Raw genomic sequence first — 16,249 nt, forward strand, 5'->3', positions numbered from 1 at the left:
GATTTTCCTTTCTTTCCTCCCTTCACCTGCAGACCGCCCTCCTTCCTTTTCTTTACTTCTCTCTCTGTCTCTCTCTCTCTAAAATACAGTTGGGAAGAAAAAGGTATCAGTCATGGGAACCTCTGGGGCACAGGTATGAGGAACAAAGAGCTTTTCTGCCTTAGAATTAATCAGTTATCTCCTACTCACTCTAGCTCAGAAGTTGAACTACCTTTCGATCTTAAAATGCTAAATCTCACGGAAGTTATAAAAGTTTCTCTCTTCCCACCCCTAACAAGAAGGAAAAACAAGTCCTCAACAGACTTATATGCATATAGTAACTTATTACACAGTTCCTAGGTGTGAAGCAAGTGTCTGACCTTCAGGAAGCTGCTCCCTCTGCAGTGCTCAGGTAAGAACCCATCACCATCACCCACCTGCTCACCCTCCCTGCTGCCCACCCCAGGACACCACACCTCTCAGGAATTAGATGAGATATGGTATAAAAAGTTTTTTATTTCAAAATGCAAAATGGTGGTCATTGTAATAATTAATAATAATAATATAAAAAGCATTTATCCTTCCTCCCTAGTGCAAAATGGTAGATGCATTTAGATAATTCACACAGTATTGGAAACGTCATGACAATGCAGTGCTGCACAGCAGCAAAACTCAATCCCAAACTCCTTTTGGTGGATGCTTGTGGTAGGTCAGTTCTAGATGTCAGCGGTTTCTCTTAAGTCCAGATAAAAAACAGCACGTGCTCCTGCACTCTCCCAGCGGAGTCAGGCTCCTGTGCGCGCGCCCCCTCTGTCTCTCCCTTCCTCTTTCGGTCTGTTTGTCTCTGTCTACTGCCTCTCCCTCCCACTCCGCTGGTCTCCCACAGTTTCTAGGAGGCGTGCTGCCGGTTGGACAGGGCCCGGCCGCCAAGGACCGTGTCCTGCTGCTTGCCTTTCTCCTGCAGGGCTTGCTTCTGGAGAGCCTGTCGCTCCAGGGCGGCCTGCAGCTCCGCCGCGGCTGCCTCCTGGTCCCGCAGACGTCTGGCGGCCGTGAAGGGGCTGCACACAGTCTCCATCAGGCCGAGCACCACGCCTAAGAGGGCCAGCACGCTGCCCAGCACGTACAGCTTCACCATCTTCCCCTTGCGCTTCTGGGCCATCATCTCCTTGGCCAGGGGGATCAGCTCCTGGACCGTTTCCATCTCGGCTCTGGGCTCTCGGAGGCGGGAGTCACCTGCAGGAGGAGCAGCAGGAGAGAGGACTTCAGCCACCGAAGAACGGCTGCCACCTCCCGCCACCCTGCACCCAGCTTATCTTGAGGAGGGCTCATAGAAAGGCGGACTACCTTAGTGGCACGGCGCAAGCAGGAGGCAGCGCGAGCTGCAGTTGGCGGCGGTCAGCGCGTCCGTTGGTCCGACCGGCCTCAGCGTTCTCCTCCTCTCGGCAGCTGCAGCTCTTCCAGTTGGAGACTCCGCCGCTGGCACCGCTTTAGCGTCCGGGGGCCGCTTATATCTTTTCTCCGAGACACGCCTCCTGGGCTCTCGGGCCCAGGCCAGCGCAGTCAGAGCCAGGGGAACTGGGAGGGGGAGGAAGAAGAGGAGGGGAAAAGGAGGGGGTGGAATCCGGCTGGGACCTGGCAGGAGGTGGCCATGCGCTACGCACGCTCCGACTGTGTGAGCTAGGGGACCCGGCGCGGGGGCCATCGCAGCGGGGCGTGTGGGAGGGCCAGTGGGCACGCGAAGGTCCCACTCCAGGCTAGCGCAGGGGAGGACCCGGAGCCCAGGCAGGTGTCCGCGGACATTTCTGACATGACGGCACCTTCTTACTGGTGTCAGTGGGTGCACAGCTTCCCTTGTCCAGGACAGCCTGACATAAATAATGAGGGAATCTGGGGGTTCCATCTAAAGAAGAAAGCTTTCATTTTTATTCGGAAGGGTTGTCATCTTCCCACGTGTGCGGCAATGGATCAGAGAGGAGAAGGCAAGGGGGAGGGATCTGGGTAACAGAACAGAACAGGTCACGCTTGGATAAAGCAATATGTGCTAATATTGTTTCTTTCCTGCCTGGTTGGTTTTATTTAGAGGTACATGCATGTATAGCTACAGTCAGTTGATAGAAAACTATTCATTGATGGTGCTTTTATGTGCAGAGGTGTGTGTGTGTGTGTGCATGTGTGTGTGTGTGTGAGAGAGAGAGAGAGAGAGATTAGTCTCTTTGCCTGCAAGCTGTTTCCTTATGTACTTCCGTGTATCGGGGAAGAGCCTTTAAATTCAAATTGTTCTCACTTCCAGTTGAGAAGTGGAGTTGGGAGCTGGGGGGTGGGGGGTAGAGTATGGAAGGGGCTGTTGGTAGAAGTTCATCTGCCATTCTAGAATGGAAGTATTTCATGCTCTCCTCAATAATTCTTTGCCACCCTCCTGAGTTTGGGGGTACAACTTCACTGCTCCAGCTCAACTTCAGCTTTGAAGCAGTTTGTGGGCAGAAGGGCTTATAGTAGACAGCTTAGGTAAGAATCCAGAGTGTGAGTACTCTTGGACTTGTGAAGATGTAGGATTGATTTTGACCAGGATTAGGTATAATCACCTGGGACCGAAGAAGCATTCTAATTTGGCTTTGGTTATGGATATGCCAGAGTTAGCAAACTCTGGGGAAAAGGAGAGGCAAATTGGCCAAAGGGTTAGCAAACTTGGGGAAAGGAGAGGCAAATTGGCCAAAGGGCTTTAAGAAGAGAAAGGGAGGGGGCAGGGGAAAGAAGAGGAAATCAAACTGGCCAGAAAATTGCAAAAGTCAGTGATGCAATCTTGCAACAGCCTTTGCAGTCGGTCAGACTGAGTGAGCCCTGAAGGGCAGGTCAGGGGAAAGGGCTGTCTCAGGGATCAAATATTTTAGTTTTTGAATTGTTAACAGGAATCTTTCTTTGGGGGTCTGAAGCAATTTCTCAGATGATTCAGTTTAAAAAGGCAGCAATAACAACTACCCTTTGCCTTGACTATTAATAGTTCAGGCAAGGGCTTGTGTGTGGAGAATGGTCAAGGTTATCTAAATAGCTTATTTGAAATTCTACATTTTAGAATTCGTCTGTTTGAGTCAAGGTGACCAGGGGCCAAATAGGATTGATTATTCCTGGAGGATTGTGTTTCCTGCTTATTGTTCTTTTAACCTTGTCAGGCAGGAAAATTCTGTAACAAGGGTTCCTGCCAAGTTTAATATCAGTCTTGGCACTTTCTTTGAATCTTCCTTATAATTTCAGAGCAACCTCTGATAACTGGCAGAAATGATTAGTGAGCTTTCCCAGTATCGGTGAGGGTTCCAGACACATTGACTTCTGGAAGAGCATGTGGTGTGTGCCCTGATATGAGGGCTGTCACGTGGTTTCCATTCTGAAGGTGAGTCAGCCTAGCTTGGGACCCAAAATTCTGAAATTGACTGGTCCAGTAAGCATTTCCTGTGTTTCTGTAACTCAGAGATGCAAACCACACGTCTTCCTAGGTCAGAAGGCTGTAATTTATCTGGGGTTCCCCTTTCCTGTGATTTGCTGTGTTAGCGCACGTCACCAGCTTGGATCCTTTTTTTGGTAATTTGACTTTGACCTCCAGGTTCCAGCAGCTATATTGGTAAGAGCTGGACAGAGGAGGCGCAGCAAGTGCCATGGACGGAGGTCACTGGTAGATTTGATCTTCCTAGTTTAGGTGGTAGCTGGGGCTGAGTGGGAGATGATGGGAGTAGAAGGCTAAGGAATCCAGTGTCAACTCATGTCTAGGAATTTCTGAGTGCAGCTCCTCTCTCTGGGTGGGAAAAGAGAACCTGGCTCCTAGGGTAGAAGGTGACTAGGTAGGGCATGGAAACTAAACACATACTTTAATGGGGCTGATGTCATTTTTAGGGAAGTAAAGCACTGTGTTGTGTCATGCATGCAGGTGAGACACAGGTTATAGCTATGATGGTCAAACCAAGCCATAGGGTGACCAACCATCTTATTTTGCTCAGGGTTGAGGGGTTCTCTGAAATGCAGGACTCCCAGTGCTAAAACTGAGATACTTCCAGGCAAACTGAAACACTACCAGGCAAACTGAAATAGTCATCCTACCCTTGAGTCTATCTCAACATTTAACTCTTGCCACTTCTAGGAAGGTAGGAAGGGCTAGTTTAAAATTTTTATATTTTGCTTTCTTAATCCCCTTCTCTCAGACATTAAGACATTCAGAGCTATCTGCAGAGGGTAAAGTCACAAAGGGGTGCATGTGTTTCAAGGGGTAAGTGCAGAGGAGGGATAGAACTGTCCCTACCACTCTGCCTTGGGGATTGAAGGCACAGGAGAAAGAGATCTTTTGGATGGTTAGTTGTAAATGAGCTTCAATAATAATAATTATTATTATAATTATTATAATATAATAATAACAATAATAATTACTATTTTGTTACCAGCTGCTTGCCGCCTACACAAAGTCACTGCCCACCCCTGGGACTCCAGGCAGCTGGAGGGAGGGAGTCATCATAGGAGATATGACAAAACTATTTGTAGTTTTAAGACTACCCCACCTGAAATTTTTTTAGATCCTTAGTTACTTTCATAGTTTTAGAAAGAAAGTTGCTTATCACTCAGATATCAATGGAAGACACTGAAATTTATATGTGTAGCCTCTATCTCCTCTGGTCTTATAGACTAAAGTTCTAGAGTCTAGATATTTCTGTGTGGATACACTGCTATTATCACAGCTTGACACACTTAAAACAAGACTCCTTACCTTCTCTATACTCTTACAAGCTAAGTCTTCTCCTCAATATCCTTATTTCTAGCAGTGACATCTCTGTTTCATTTGTTCTCTGGGCTTGAAATATCATGGCAGTTATTTGGAGAGGCCTTCCCTGGCTACTGCATCCCACCACTCTCCACCCAGTGCCCTACTTTCTTTTTCTTCATAGCACTTGGTTACCTGATTCTATGTGGATGTACTTAATGGTTTGGTTTTATATTGTCTTCCATGTCCATTGGAGGATACGCTTCATGAGGGTGGGGACTTTGATTTTCTTCTCACTGTGTCCCCAGTGCCCAGTATAATTCTTAGCACATAATAGGTCCTTAATGGGTAACTATGGGATCAATGAATGGCTTTTCCATTGGACTGTGAAGGCTGGCAGGGAAGGGACTGTTTTTGTTTGTTTGTTTGTTTGTTTTTGCATGCAGTCCAACTTTTAGTAGATGCTTAAAGAAGCATTCAGGTTTTCGAGGGGACAGTTTTTTTGCTTTTAATCCTTTCTCCTCTAATCCATCTTAAACACTACCACCAAATGAATCCTCCTAAAATTTAGTTTTTTATTGTCAACTGCCGTTTAAAGCCCAAGATCATTTCTCATTGCCCACATAATGGACTCCTGGATCCTGCATGTTGAATTTGCTTGATTTAGTATTCTTAGAATTCAGGACCTCTACGGTCCGATCTTCTCCTATTCTTCTCCCACAATAGCCCTTTGCTCCGCACACAGGTTTCTTCACAGGCCAAGAAAAATTCATTCTCATTGCTGCTGCTTCATTTATTTTTGCTTACACTGTTGTTTCTACCTGAAGTGCTGTCCTCTTTCTACTTTGTCTTCCTTTCTTCCTTGAGGTCAAGTTCAAGTTCCTGTGCTCCAAGAAGCTACCACTGCCCATGGCAGCACACCCTGATCTCTCCTTTCTGTGAATTTCAATTGCCTTTGGGGCTTGTACTGTACAGGTTGGCACTGGATTGATTACCGTTTTGTACAACTCTCTCATTGTTTCCTGTGGGCTTGCCTCAGCTCTGTGGAAGACCAAAGCTTTGTATCTTTTGTGGTGCTAACATAGAATAGGGGGCTAATCAATATTAGTTACATTGAGCTAAAAGTCAGTGCTGAGATAGAGAGGGCCAAGTGACCAGTTAAGGCTCTCTTGGGAAGTTATTTCAAGCACAGTAGCCTGTCCTTGGCTCAGAGCCTTGGTGTTGAAATTGCCCAAGGCCTGGCAACTTGGCTTAGTTTCCTCCACTCTGGTCTCCTCACCTTTCACTTCCACTCCCAACTTAGTGTCTGACATTGTAGCCATTGGCTCATTCTGGGCACCCTCCAGCCTGCCCCTGGTACAAATCAAGGCAAGGGAACAGACTTTATAGGCATTCTGCTTTTGTCCTTCATAACTTTTGGTCAAGCAGAGCCACCAGCTGCTGGGGCATGCAGACTGTGCTGGGAGCCTTGAATAGCCATGGGTGGTATGGTTAGAATTACCTGCACCCTGCTGCCTACATATCACTTCCAGATTAAACAATATACTTTACAAGTTTGAATCAGCACAAGAAATTTTCCCCAAGCTCAAATGCCAGTTGGACTTAAGGGTATAGGGCTCTAAAGTCAAGCAAACCTGGGTTCCTCCAAATCCTGACTCCTCCATTTGCTAAGGCCCGACCTTGGGCAAGTGACTTAACTTCTATAGCTTCTATTTCCGCATCTGTAAAGTGAGAGTTATGATAGCCCCTATTAAATGGGGTGTGGTGATGATGATAAGCCCCTATGAAACAGAGTATGATGAAGAGTGAATGAGATAGAGCTCTGTAAGGGACTTAGGCAGTTTCTGGCACAAACGAAGCAATCATTAAATGATGGCTGTTATTATTCAATTGTCTTTGCCTCTTGCTCTACGTCAGCAATTTCCATGATGCTTTATCCCAGCCCAGGACGTTTGCATTCCTTAGGTGATATTTAGGTAGCTTCTAGTAAGGTCCAAAAATATTTGTTGAAGCCAGCCATGTACCTGACACTGTGTTAAGCATAGTTATAGGAAGCAGAATACAGGCCGGGCGTGGTGGCTCACACCTGTAATCCCAGCACTTTGGGAGGACAAGGCAGGCGGATCAGGAGGCTAGGAGATCAAGACCATCCTGGGCAACATGATGAAACCCCGTCTTTACTAAAAATACAAAAATTATCTGGGTGTGGTGGCACATGCCTGTAATCTCAGCTACTTGGGAGGCTGAAGCAGGAGAATCGCTTGAACCCAGGAGGCGGAGGTTGCAGTGAGCCAAGATCATGCCTCTGTACTCCAGCCTGGTGACAGAGCGAGACTCTGTTTAAAAAAAAAAGCAGAATACAAACTGCATTTGCCCTCAAGAAGCTTATAGTGAAATAGAGGACACAGACTGTAAGCGAGTTATTATCGTATATTGGGAAAGGCACCGTAATAGAAATTTATACCAAATGAACAAAAAGAACAGAATGAGACAGGTATTGATTCCCTTTGGGGAGGAGGTAGTCAAAGAAGGCCTAAGGGTAAATGATTCCTGAGAGGCTTGGGATGTTAAAGTATGGATGGTGTTCATCAGATGGTTCTGGGACAGGGTGTTGTTCAGGGCATGGGGAGGCCTTGAATGAAATGGGACTGCATATGAAAATGGAGGCTGAAAGATAAAGCATCGCATGGTCCAAGAGAAGTTAGACAAGTTGGTGTTAAATCATAAAGGATGGATTTTGGGCAATGGCAGAAAATGAGCAGGAAGCAGTAAGTAGGAGCCAGATAATAAGCAGTTGTATCAATAATCACTTATTCATGCCATGCCTAGGAATTGGTGACCACTCCCTTCTTCTAGAAACACATTTCTCCTTTGCTTCCACAATACCATATTCTGCTGGTTTTCCTCTTACCCTATTCGGGACAAAACTCAGGGTCTTTATCTCAATTGTCCTCTTTATCTAACCTACAAATGTCAGCATTTCTCAGGACTCAGTCCTGGAGCCCCTTTTCTTATTCCACATGCTCTCTTCAGTGATTTAATTTACTGCCAGGGCTTCCATTGCTGCTTCTACACAGATGACCTACAAATCTGAGCTCTAGACCTGTGTATCCCTCTGCCTATTCTACATTTTGACTTGGATGTCTTGCAGGTATCAGAATTACTGTGTCTAAAGCCAAATTCAATATTTCTACCCCATAAACTTGTAACCGCCTTTCTTAACCTAAGCTGCACCATTCACCTAGCAGCTCAGGTTTGAAGTCAAGGAGCCATCTTTTCCTCTTCACTCTCCATCACCTCTCCAATGTGAAAAATCACCAAGACTTGTGGCTCGTGTCTGTAATCAAAGCACTTTGGGAGGCCAAGGCAGGTGGATCATGAGGTCAGGAGATTGAGACAATCCTGACTAACACAGTGAAACCCTATCTCTACTAAAAATACAAAAATTAGCCAGGTGTGGTGGCAGGCGCCTGTAGTCCCAGCTACTCGGGAGGCTGAGGCAGGAGAATGGCGTGAACCTGGGAGGCGGAGCTTGCAGTGAGCCTAGATCCCACCACTGCACTCCACCCTGGGGCGACAGAGCGAGAATCTGTCTCAAACAAACAAACAAAAAATCACCAAGACTTATCATTCTACCTCTTAAACATCTGTTAATTCAATCTGCTTTCTATCTCCTCTGCCACTCTTCTAGTCTAAGCTCTCATTGCCTCCCTCAGACCATTTAGTATGGCCTCACAGCTGGTCTCTGTGCCTCAGGTTTTGGCCACTCTACTCCACTTCAAGCCAGTGTAGTCTTTTTAAAAAGTGCAGACTTGGCCGTGTCACTCTTCTCTTTCAAATCCTTCAGTGGTTAGCAAAAAGTTAGTGGAATAAAAAAAAAAATCATTCAGTGGATCCCCACTTTGCCCTTTGGAATGCCCCAGATTCTTTGCATGGCATATAAGCCACCCACCATCCTGTCCTTGTCTGTTTTTCCAGCTCCATCCCATATCCCTTAACCCTCACTCTCTGGGTGCCAGTCACACTGTTCTGTTCCTTTGCAGACTCAGGTCCTTCCCCATGTAGTTCTTTCCATGTGAAGAGAACCCTTTCTTCATCCCCTGTGGTCTGGTGAACTCTTACTTATCCTCCGAGTGTCACTGTTCTCTCATTGCCTCAGGGAAGACCTTTCCTCTCACCTAGAGAAGGCCAGCTCCCCTTGCTGCACGCTCCCACGGCCACCTCACTTTCCCTTTCATAACTCTGTTGTCTGTCCCCATTGCAGGGCTGCAGTTCTATTCAGAAGCTCTCTCTGTCTTGCTCAGTGCAGTGTTCTCAGAACTAGGGCAGTGCATAGTTCCTTTGAGGTGTTTGATACATAGCGACCAATCTGTCTTCGATTGGACTGTATCCTATAGGCAATGAGAGACACTGATACATTTTACACAGCAAAACACTGCAAGATAGGCATTTTAAGTAGATCATTGTGCCAGAGTGCAGGATGGATAAGGGAGGGGCAAAACTAGAGGCAGCTAGTGAGATGTTACAGTAATTTAGGCAGGAGACCATGAAGAACTGGGCCAAAACAGAGGTAATGGGGAGAGAAAGAGACAGACTGAGTGATAAATCAGAAAACCTGGAAGACTTGTGCTGTGGAAGAGGAGTCACTTGGGGCTTGGGAGTCACTGGGGTGACTCCCAAGTGTGGGAATGCAAAGGGGAAGAACACCTCTGATGAGAAAAATGAGTTCCATCTTGGATTTATTGAGTTTGGGCTGTTATGGGACATGCAGGCAAAGATGTTCATCAGATAGTTGTATGTGAATCATGAATCAGGAGCTCCAGAGAAAGATTAGTTCTGAGGTCACTGCCCCTGCTGTTGGAGCAGTCCAGGCCCTCCCATGATTCCTTTCTTCTCCTGCATTATTTCTGTGGGTCAGTAGTTCTCAGCCCTGGCTCCACTTTGCAATCATCCTGGGTTATTAAAAACTAATAACCCAAGACAAATGCCTGAGACTTCCCCAAGACAAATCAACTCTGAATTCCTGGAGGTGATTTTAATGTGTAGCCAGAATCATGGACCACTTCCTAGATGACTTCCTACAGTTCCATGGTTTGAGACTCCTTCAGTGCTCCCTACAGAACTTTCTGCAGCAATGAAAATGTTACATATCTCTGCTATCCAATATGGTAGCCACTAGCTACATGAAGCTCTTAAGCAGTTGAAATGTGGTGAAATCTGGTGACCCGAATGTTTAATTTTGTTTAATTAATCTAAATTTAAATTAAATAGCCCCCTATGTGTGGTTGGTGGCTACTGTATTGGACAGGACAGCTCTATATGCTAATGAATCTGAAATTTGTTTCTCTCCTGAGCTCCAGGCTTACATATTGTCTGATTTGCATCTCTTCTTGGATATCTAATAGGGTGTCTTTAAGTTAATGCATGCCAGATGAAATTCTTGATTTTTTTTCTTCAAAACTTGTTTACCTCCTAGTCTTCCCCGTCTTGGGACACAGCATCACTTTCCACCCAATTGCTAAAACCCCAAACATGGAAGCTATCTTTTATTCCTTTCCCCCGCTCATCTCCCTCTTCCAGTTTTTCAGCAAGTCCTGTTAGTTCTATCAAATTGACACTTTGACTCCATCCACCCCTTTCCATCTCTAGGAGAGCATAGGATAGTCACAGCTATTTTAGTAAAAGTTATTGCATCTTCAGTGTGTGCCTTCTGAGACCTTTCTATGTATTAACTTATTAGGCCTACAAACAGCTCTATGAGGTAGGTGAACTATTATCCCTATGTTTATAGATGAGGAAACTGAAGAACAGAAAGCTTTTACAAAGTGCCTGAGAATCAAACGGCTAGTCAGTGGTGGGGATGGGACTCAAAACCAGATAATCTGGTTCCAGGGTCCATGTTCTTCACCATTCAACACTGTGTCCCTCTGCCTGGTTCCAAGGCCCCACATCAATGTTTTTTCACTCTGGTTACATGTTAGAATCACTTGAGAAACTTAAAAAAAAAAAACCAATTCCTCAACCCCATTCCAGGTCAGTTAAATCTCCTGAAGTAGGGCCCAGGCGTCAGAAAATGTTCGAATATTCCAAGGACTTTTCATACATAACTAGAGTTGAGAACCATTTCCTCTATGTGACCTGGCCCCTGTCTGCTCCCCCAACCCTAGCTTTAACCCCCAACCTTGCTCATGCTGTTTTCACCCCTTCTTCCTGCCCCTAGAAGAGGCCAAGCTCTTTGCTGCCACTGAACTTTTGTGCTTGTTCCTTCTCTGCCTAGAACACCCCTTCATGGCATATTCTGGGGATTGAATATGTCTTTAGAGATCCTAAACCCTGGAAAGATTAAGGGTCCTCTACACTGCCCATCTAAATAAAAATAAACACAATATTACATTTAAAAAATATGTATAAGGAGGGGCCTACAGCATTCTCATTTTCCTAAGAGGTCTAATTTTCCTAAGGGCTCTAATGTCTACTTCCATGTCTTTTTTGATGTATTAAAAATAAACATTTTCAAAGGAAATTTTGGTGCTTCTACCTTACCAGTACCTTAAATATACGCTTAGCTTGTTTTGGGGAATCCAGACCTAAATCTTTTGGACTCATCCCAAATGTCACCTTCTCAGGGGGACTTCTCTTATCTGTCCTATCTAAAGTGGCATTCCTCCCTTCTTGAGACCCATCTATCACACCATTCTGGTTTTCTCGTATTTCTTAGAAAGCATCAGAATTTGTAATTTTCAGGTATAGTTTTTAGTTTACTAGCTTATTGTTTGTCTTCTTTATGAAGGAGGTTCCTGTCTGTCTTATTTGTCACTATAACCTCCTCACCTAGTGCAATGCCTGATACGAAGTAAGTGATAGTTCCTGAATGAATGAATGAATGAATGTAGGCTCATGGATAGCAAGCAGCACAGAGTAGATTATAATCCCAAGGCAGATAGACTTGTTTGGGTTGTCACCTCGTAAGACGCTTTCTTCCTGGGGTGGGAAGGGAGAAGTGAATTCATAGAAAGAGAGGACTCTTGTTGAAAGAGGGAGGGCCATAGCCTCTGCAACCTAGTGAAGTCTCAGAGCTCAGGATATGGTAGAAAGAACATGCTGTGATGTTGCATGGATTCTGGGTGTGGTGAGAGCTAATACTTATTTTTGGATAGTCATTTCCCTGTGTCTTCTCCAAACTTTCAGTAAAGTTTCTTAAACTCAACAACTATGTGTTTTGTTATTTGGAAAATTGAGGAAAGACCATGTGTTCATGCTCTGCTTTGGGGGCCAAAATAGGCAAGAGAGATTGGGGACAGCATAGAGAAATGGTGATAAGAAAGCTAGAAGTGTTTGGGGGCAGCAACAACTAGAATGGATTTGTACATTAGCATCTAACTTTAGAATTCCCAGAATTATTGTTATTTGGATAGTAGAGGAAAGAGTGACTCTTGGATGGCTAAAGAAGTCGAGGTTATTCTGGTTGCAAAATTAGTAAGTTATTTGGTAATTATGTGTTTAATGTCTGTGTCCCATGACACAGTAGACTTCCTCTGGATAATGATTGTGTCTGAGTTGTTTACTACTATGTTGCTGGGTTCCTGGCATTGGGTGGGCACTCAATAAATATTTGTTGAATCAATGAATGGTTCTGGGTGTTTTTGTGTTTCTAGGTTGTAAGTCAGAAGGGTCTGCTGAAATGTGATGAGGAAAACTAGAAGAAAAGTCCAGGACCTGAGAGTGAATACCAGACAGAAGCTGGGGGTGGAAGAGTATCAATATGCAATATGCAGACTGATTTGCCGAGGAGGATTCAGATAGGAGATTCGGACTCCCAGAACAACTAAAAGGATAACAGGCACTGTCAAAGATCTAGACAGAAAGGCCAGAAAAGCAGCAGTTTGAACACACAGAAGGACTATTGGTGAGAGAAGCTGCCCCTCAATGCTCATGTCAGCTCCTGGGATACTCTTGATCCCCAGGCAATGGACTTAGAGAAACAAACATTCCTAGACCCCATTTGGTTGTGGGGCGGGGCTTCTCAGCATATTGGCTTTGGCGCTTATTGGCCAAGGGCTGCAATGGGCCAGAAACTAACAGTGGGACACATTATCATTGGCAGCACAGGGATAGACAGCAAATGTTAGACCTTTTTGATACACATGTTGCCTAATTCTTTGGGAGTGACACAGAATTCTTAAAACATGTTTAGGGGTACTTGATTCCTAAGATCCTCTGTCCATCTGTGCCCTCCTCTCCCCTAAACCCACATTTACCTCTTTCATTCTCAAGGTTCTAAAAGCTGGATCTTAAAGGCTCAAGTGACTAAAATCTATGGCCTGATCCCAGAAACTATTTCAGTTTCAAATACCAAAAGTACTGCTAGTTTGGTTCTTCCCATTTGTAAGTACCAGCTAGGGTGGATAGAGTAGGAAGTTGGCATGTAACTCAAGGCTGCATAGGGTTGAAATTCTGCTGATGAGTGGATCAGTTCATCATGAATTTTCTCAGGTTCCAATTTTTAGGGGAAAAATTATTTTTTTTTCTGGGTGATTTTCTTGCTAAGTTGTCCCAAGAGGGAGTTATGGGGTAATATTCATGGAATCATATTCTTCAAACACTTTTTATGGTTTTCTTTTGCCTTAAGATTTCCTACTAAGAAATCAGTATCTGCTTATTGAGCACCTATTATGCGCAAACACTGGGCTATGAACTCAAGAATTCTCCTTGACTTCAAGGATTTTATAATCCACGTTTGGGGACAAATCACAAAATAATTAACATTGAACAAGCATAAGTATGCAACTTTGAGATATTTAGAAAAGAGGCTGACAAAACAGAATGGAACTGTTTGCTGATGGAGTTGTATAGGTCAAGGTCCACTTGCCAGAGTTTGGGAAGAATTTACAGAGAATGCCAGAGAAGCCACCGCTGATTCAGGAATCTGATCTGAGTCTTGCATTTAGGATCTTGCCAAGTATACAGGAGGTGGAGAGGGCAGTGTAGACAGGCAGAGTTGGATGAATCAAGCCTAAGTGTGGTTGAGAGAGCAGATGACTAAATCAAAGCATGTCTGTGAAGGGGGTTGTGTGAGTTAGGGCCTAAAATGCAACTTTTTCAGCTGGACGCTGGGTACCTAGCTGAAGACTTTGGACTTTAACCTGGAGATGATGGAGAGTATGCAGGATAAAGTCCATACCAAATCCAACGCCTAGCAAATGGAGAACAAGCCAAAACTAACATGATAAAATGTAGCAGGAAAAAGTGCAAAGGTATGTATGCGCCTGTGTGTGTGTATGCTCACATGTATCTTAAGAATGGCAACAAATTCAAGAGTGAACAACCTGTTTTAACAGTATTTGGCTCGAAAAAGACAGAGTTGTTAAAGTTTCTACAAGCTCAATATTGGGTCTGTGGTGTGATTTGGCTGGGAAAAGCTTCCTGCACGTCAGGCCGCAGCAGTGGAGTAGAGTCTCCTGCACAAAAGCTGTACTGGCAATACTATTTTCTTCCCCAAGTCCCTGAAGGGAACTGCTGTTCCCATGTGCTGTTTCCACCCAAGTTTTTCCTGGACTCGAGGCAAACTTTACTTTCTCAGATCATTGTGCATCTTCACGCGGAGTTTACTGAGCCACCTGAGGTAACACTTTTAAAAACTTGGAGAAAAAGTATTACTGTCCAAACAGAGTGATCAAGTATTCCAGTTTGCCTGGGACTGATGGGTTTTCTGGGATGTGGTACTTGCAGTGCTAAAATGATGAGAGTCCTGAGCAAACCAGAATCATCAATCACCCTGCAACAGACCAGAATCTTCTCCTTGATTTTCTCCCACTTCCAGTGGTATGTCTTTAAGAGACTGAAGAGGTGGCATACATGTCTCCTAAATATTTATCCTCTGGCTGTAATTTGCAGAGGTCTCATCTATGTTTTTAAGGTTTTTCAGGAGAGCATTCTTGTTGTGTTCTAGGTTTTGCAAATCTAGAATATTCACCACAGCAGCTTTTCCTACCAGTTTCCTTGAGATTTTGTTTTCTATAAATTGTCCCATATATCATTTCTTTTTGGTGAAAAGTAGATTCCCTCAGTCTTGGTAAGCCAAATGTAGTGGAAAGAGCACAGACTTTGGAAACTTAAAAGTCTTCTATTGAGGCTGGGCACAGTAGCTCATGCCTGTAATCCCAGCATTTTGGGAGGCCGAGGCGGGCCGATCACCTGAGGTCAGGAGTTCGAGAGCAGCTTGGCCAACATGGCGAAAACTGTCTCTACTAAAAATACACATATTAGCCACACATTAGGTGTGGTGACAGGCGCTTGTAATTCCAGCTGCTCAGGAGGCTGAGGCAGGAGAATTGCTTGAACCCAGGAGGCGGAGGTTGCAGTGAGCCGAGATGGCACCATTGCACTCTAGCCTGGGCGACAGTGCGAAACTCCGTCTCAAAAAAAAAAAAAAAATCTGCTATTGAATTCTGGTTTCACCATATACTGGTTGTGGTGGACAATGCTATGTGTTTACCATGCCCTGCTTTGTTTTCCTCTTTTGGGCATATAGGAAAATTACCTAGGACCCCCGTGAGTAGTTCCAGTCAATGAGTTGTAAGCCAGACTGATTGTGTCATTTCAGAGCTGAAGTGTGGAATAAGTGGGAGAGGTCTGCCATGCCCTATCTAACCTTGCTGCCATGACCTTTAAGGCCGTGTGTCCTGGTTGGTGCAGCTACAAGATGGCAGAAATGCCTAAGTGACGGTATGGAAGAGAGGATCCCTCTTCTCACCATTGTCTTGCATGTTTCCTTGTGTGAACCACAAATAAACTTTTGTTATGTTAAGCTGCTGAGATTTTGTGTTTGATTTATTGCTGTAGCAAAGCATATCCTAAAGTATTAGCTCTGCGATCTTGTGCGAGCTACTTAATGGTGAAGTTGTAAAAAGGGGAGTATAAGATCTTCCTGAAAGAGTCATCTTAAAGGACCACAGGGATGCCTAAACAAGGTATTGTGTATACATTTCTTACCATGGGGCCTGGTTCATTGGAGGAGTTGGAAAAATATTTTGTTTCCTTCTATTCTTTCAGAAAAACACAGATATTTCTTTCTGGAGTAGTACTTAAACAGAGGGGTAAATACAGTCTCTAATATCCAAGAAGCACACATGCCATCTCCTGATGATGGAGGGACAGGCTTCTCCCTGCACTGTTGGTTCAGTTCTCAGTCCTTCACCTGGAGTGGCCTTTGACAAAGGGGCCCTTGCCCAGAGGATGCCACCATGATGTCACGGCATCTGAAACCCAGGCCACCTGTGCTCATTTCTAACCATTATGTTTTGGAAGATTACTAACAGATGGGGGCTTTCTAGAGGAAGATGACCAGATTAGGAAAAAATCTGGCAGTCATGGAACTGGATAAACAACGTACTGCGAGTGAGGTTGCCAGATATAGCAAATAAAAAGACAGAAATCTCAGTAAAATTTCTGATAAACAACACATATTTTAGTATAAGTATTCCCTATGCAATATTTGGAACCTACTTACACCAACAAAGTATTCCGAGATCC

The 16,249-nt window shown here is 44.6% G+C and overlaps 1 protein-coding gene and 1 long non-coding RNA gene across 4 annotated transcripts; one reads left to right on the forward strand and one right to left on the reverse strand.

The window, feature by feature from the left end:
* Positions 1-475: 475 nt before the first annotated feature.
* Positions 476-2,675, reverse strand: G0S2 (G0/G1 switch 2). Its single transcript, XM_054474789.2, has 2 exons — positions 1,324-2,675; positions 476-1,212 (listed from the first exon to the last, which is right to left on the reverse strand). The coding sequence occupies exon 2, from the start codon at positions 1,178-1,180 to the stop codon at positions 869-871; it is 312 nt and encodes a 103-aa protein (XP_054330764.1). The 5' UTR covers positions 1,181-1,212; positions 1,324-2,675; the 3' UTR covers positions 476-868.
* LOC134740363 (uncharacterized) lies at positions 1,592-15,529 on the forward strand. Of its 3 annotated transcripts, none has more exons than XR_010127778.1 (4): positions 1,592-1,651; positions 12,373-12,623; positions 13,821-13,971; positions 15,321-15,520. It is a non-coding gene; the product is annotated as an uncharacterized LOC134740363 (long non-coding RNA). The 3 variants fall into 3 exon arrangements; XR_010127777.1 differs by lacking the exon at positions 1,592-1,651 and adding an exon at positions 2,288-3,364 and having other exon boundaries at positions 15,321-15,529; XR_010127779.1 differs by lacking the exon at positions 12,373-12,623 and having other exon boundaries at positions 1,603-1,651; positions 15,321-15,529.
* Positions 15,530-16,249: the final 720 nt, after the last annotated feature.

This window comes from Pongo pygmaeus, chromosome 1 (genome assembly GCF_028885625.2).
Source record: "Pongo pygmaeus isolate AG05252 chromosome 1, NHGRI_mPonPyg2-v2.0_pri, whole genome shotgun sequence".
Classification (NCBI taxonomy): Eukaryota; Metazoa; Chordata; class Mammalia; order Primates; family Hominidae; genus Pongo; species Pongo pygmaeus.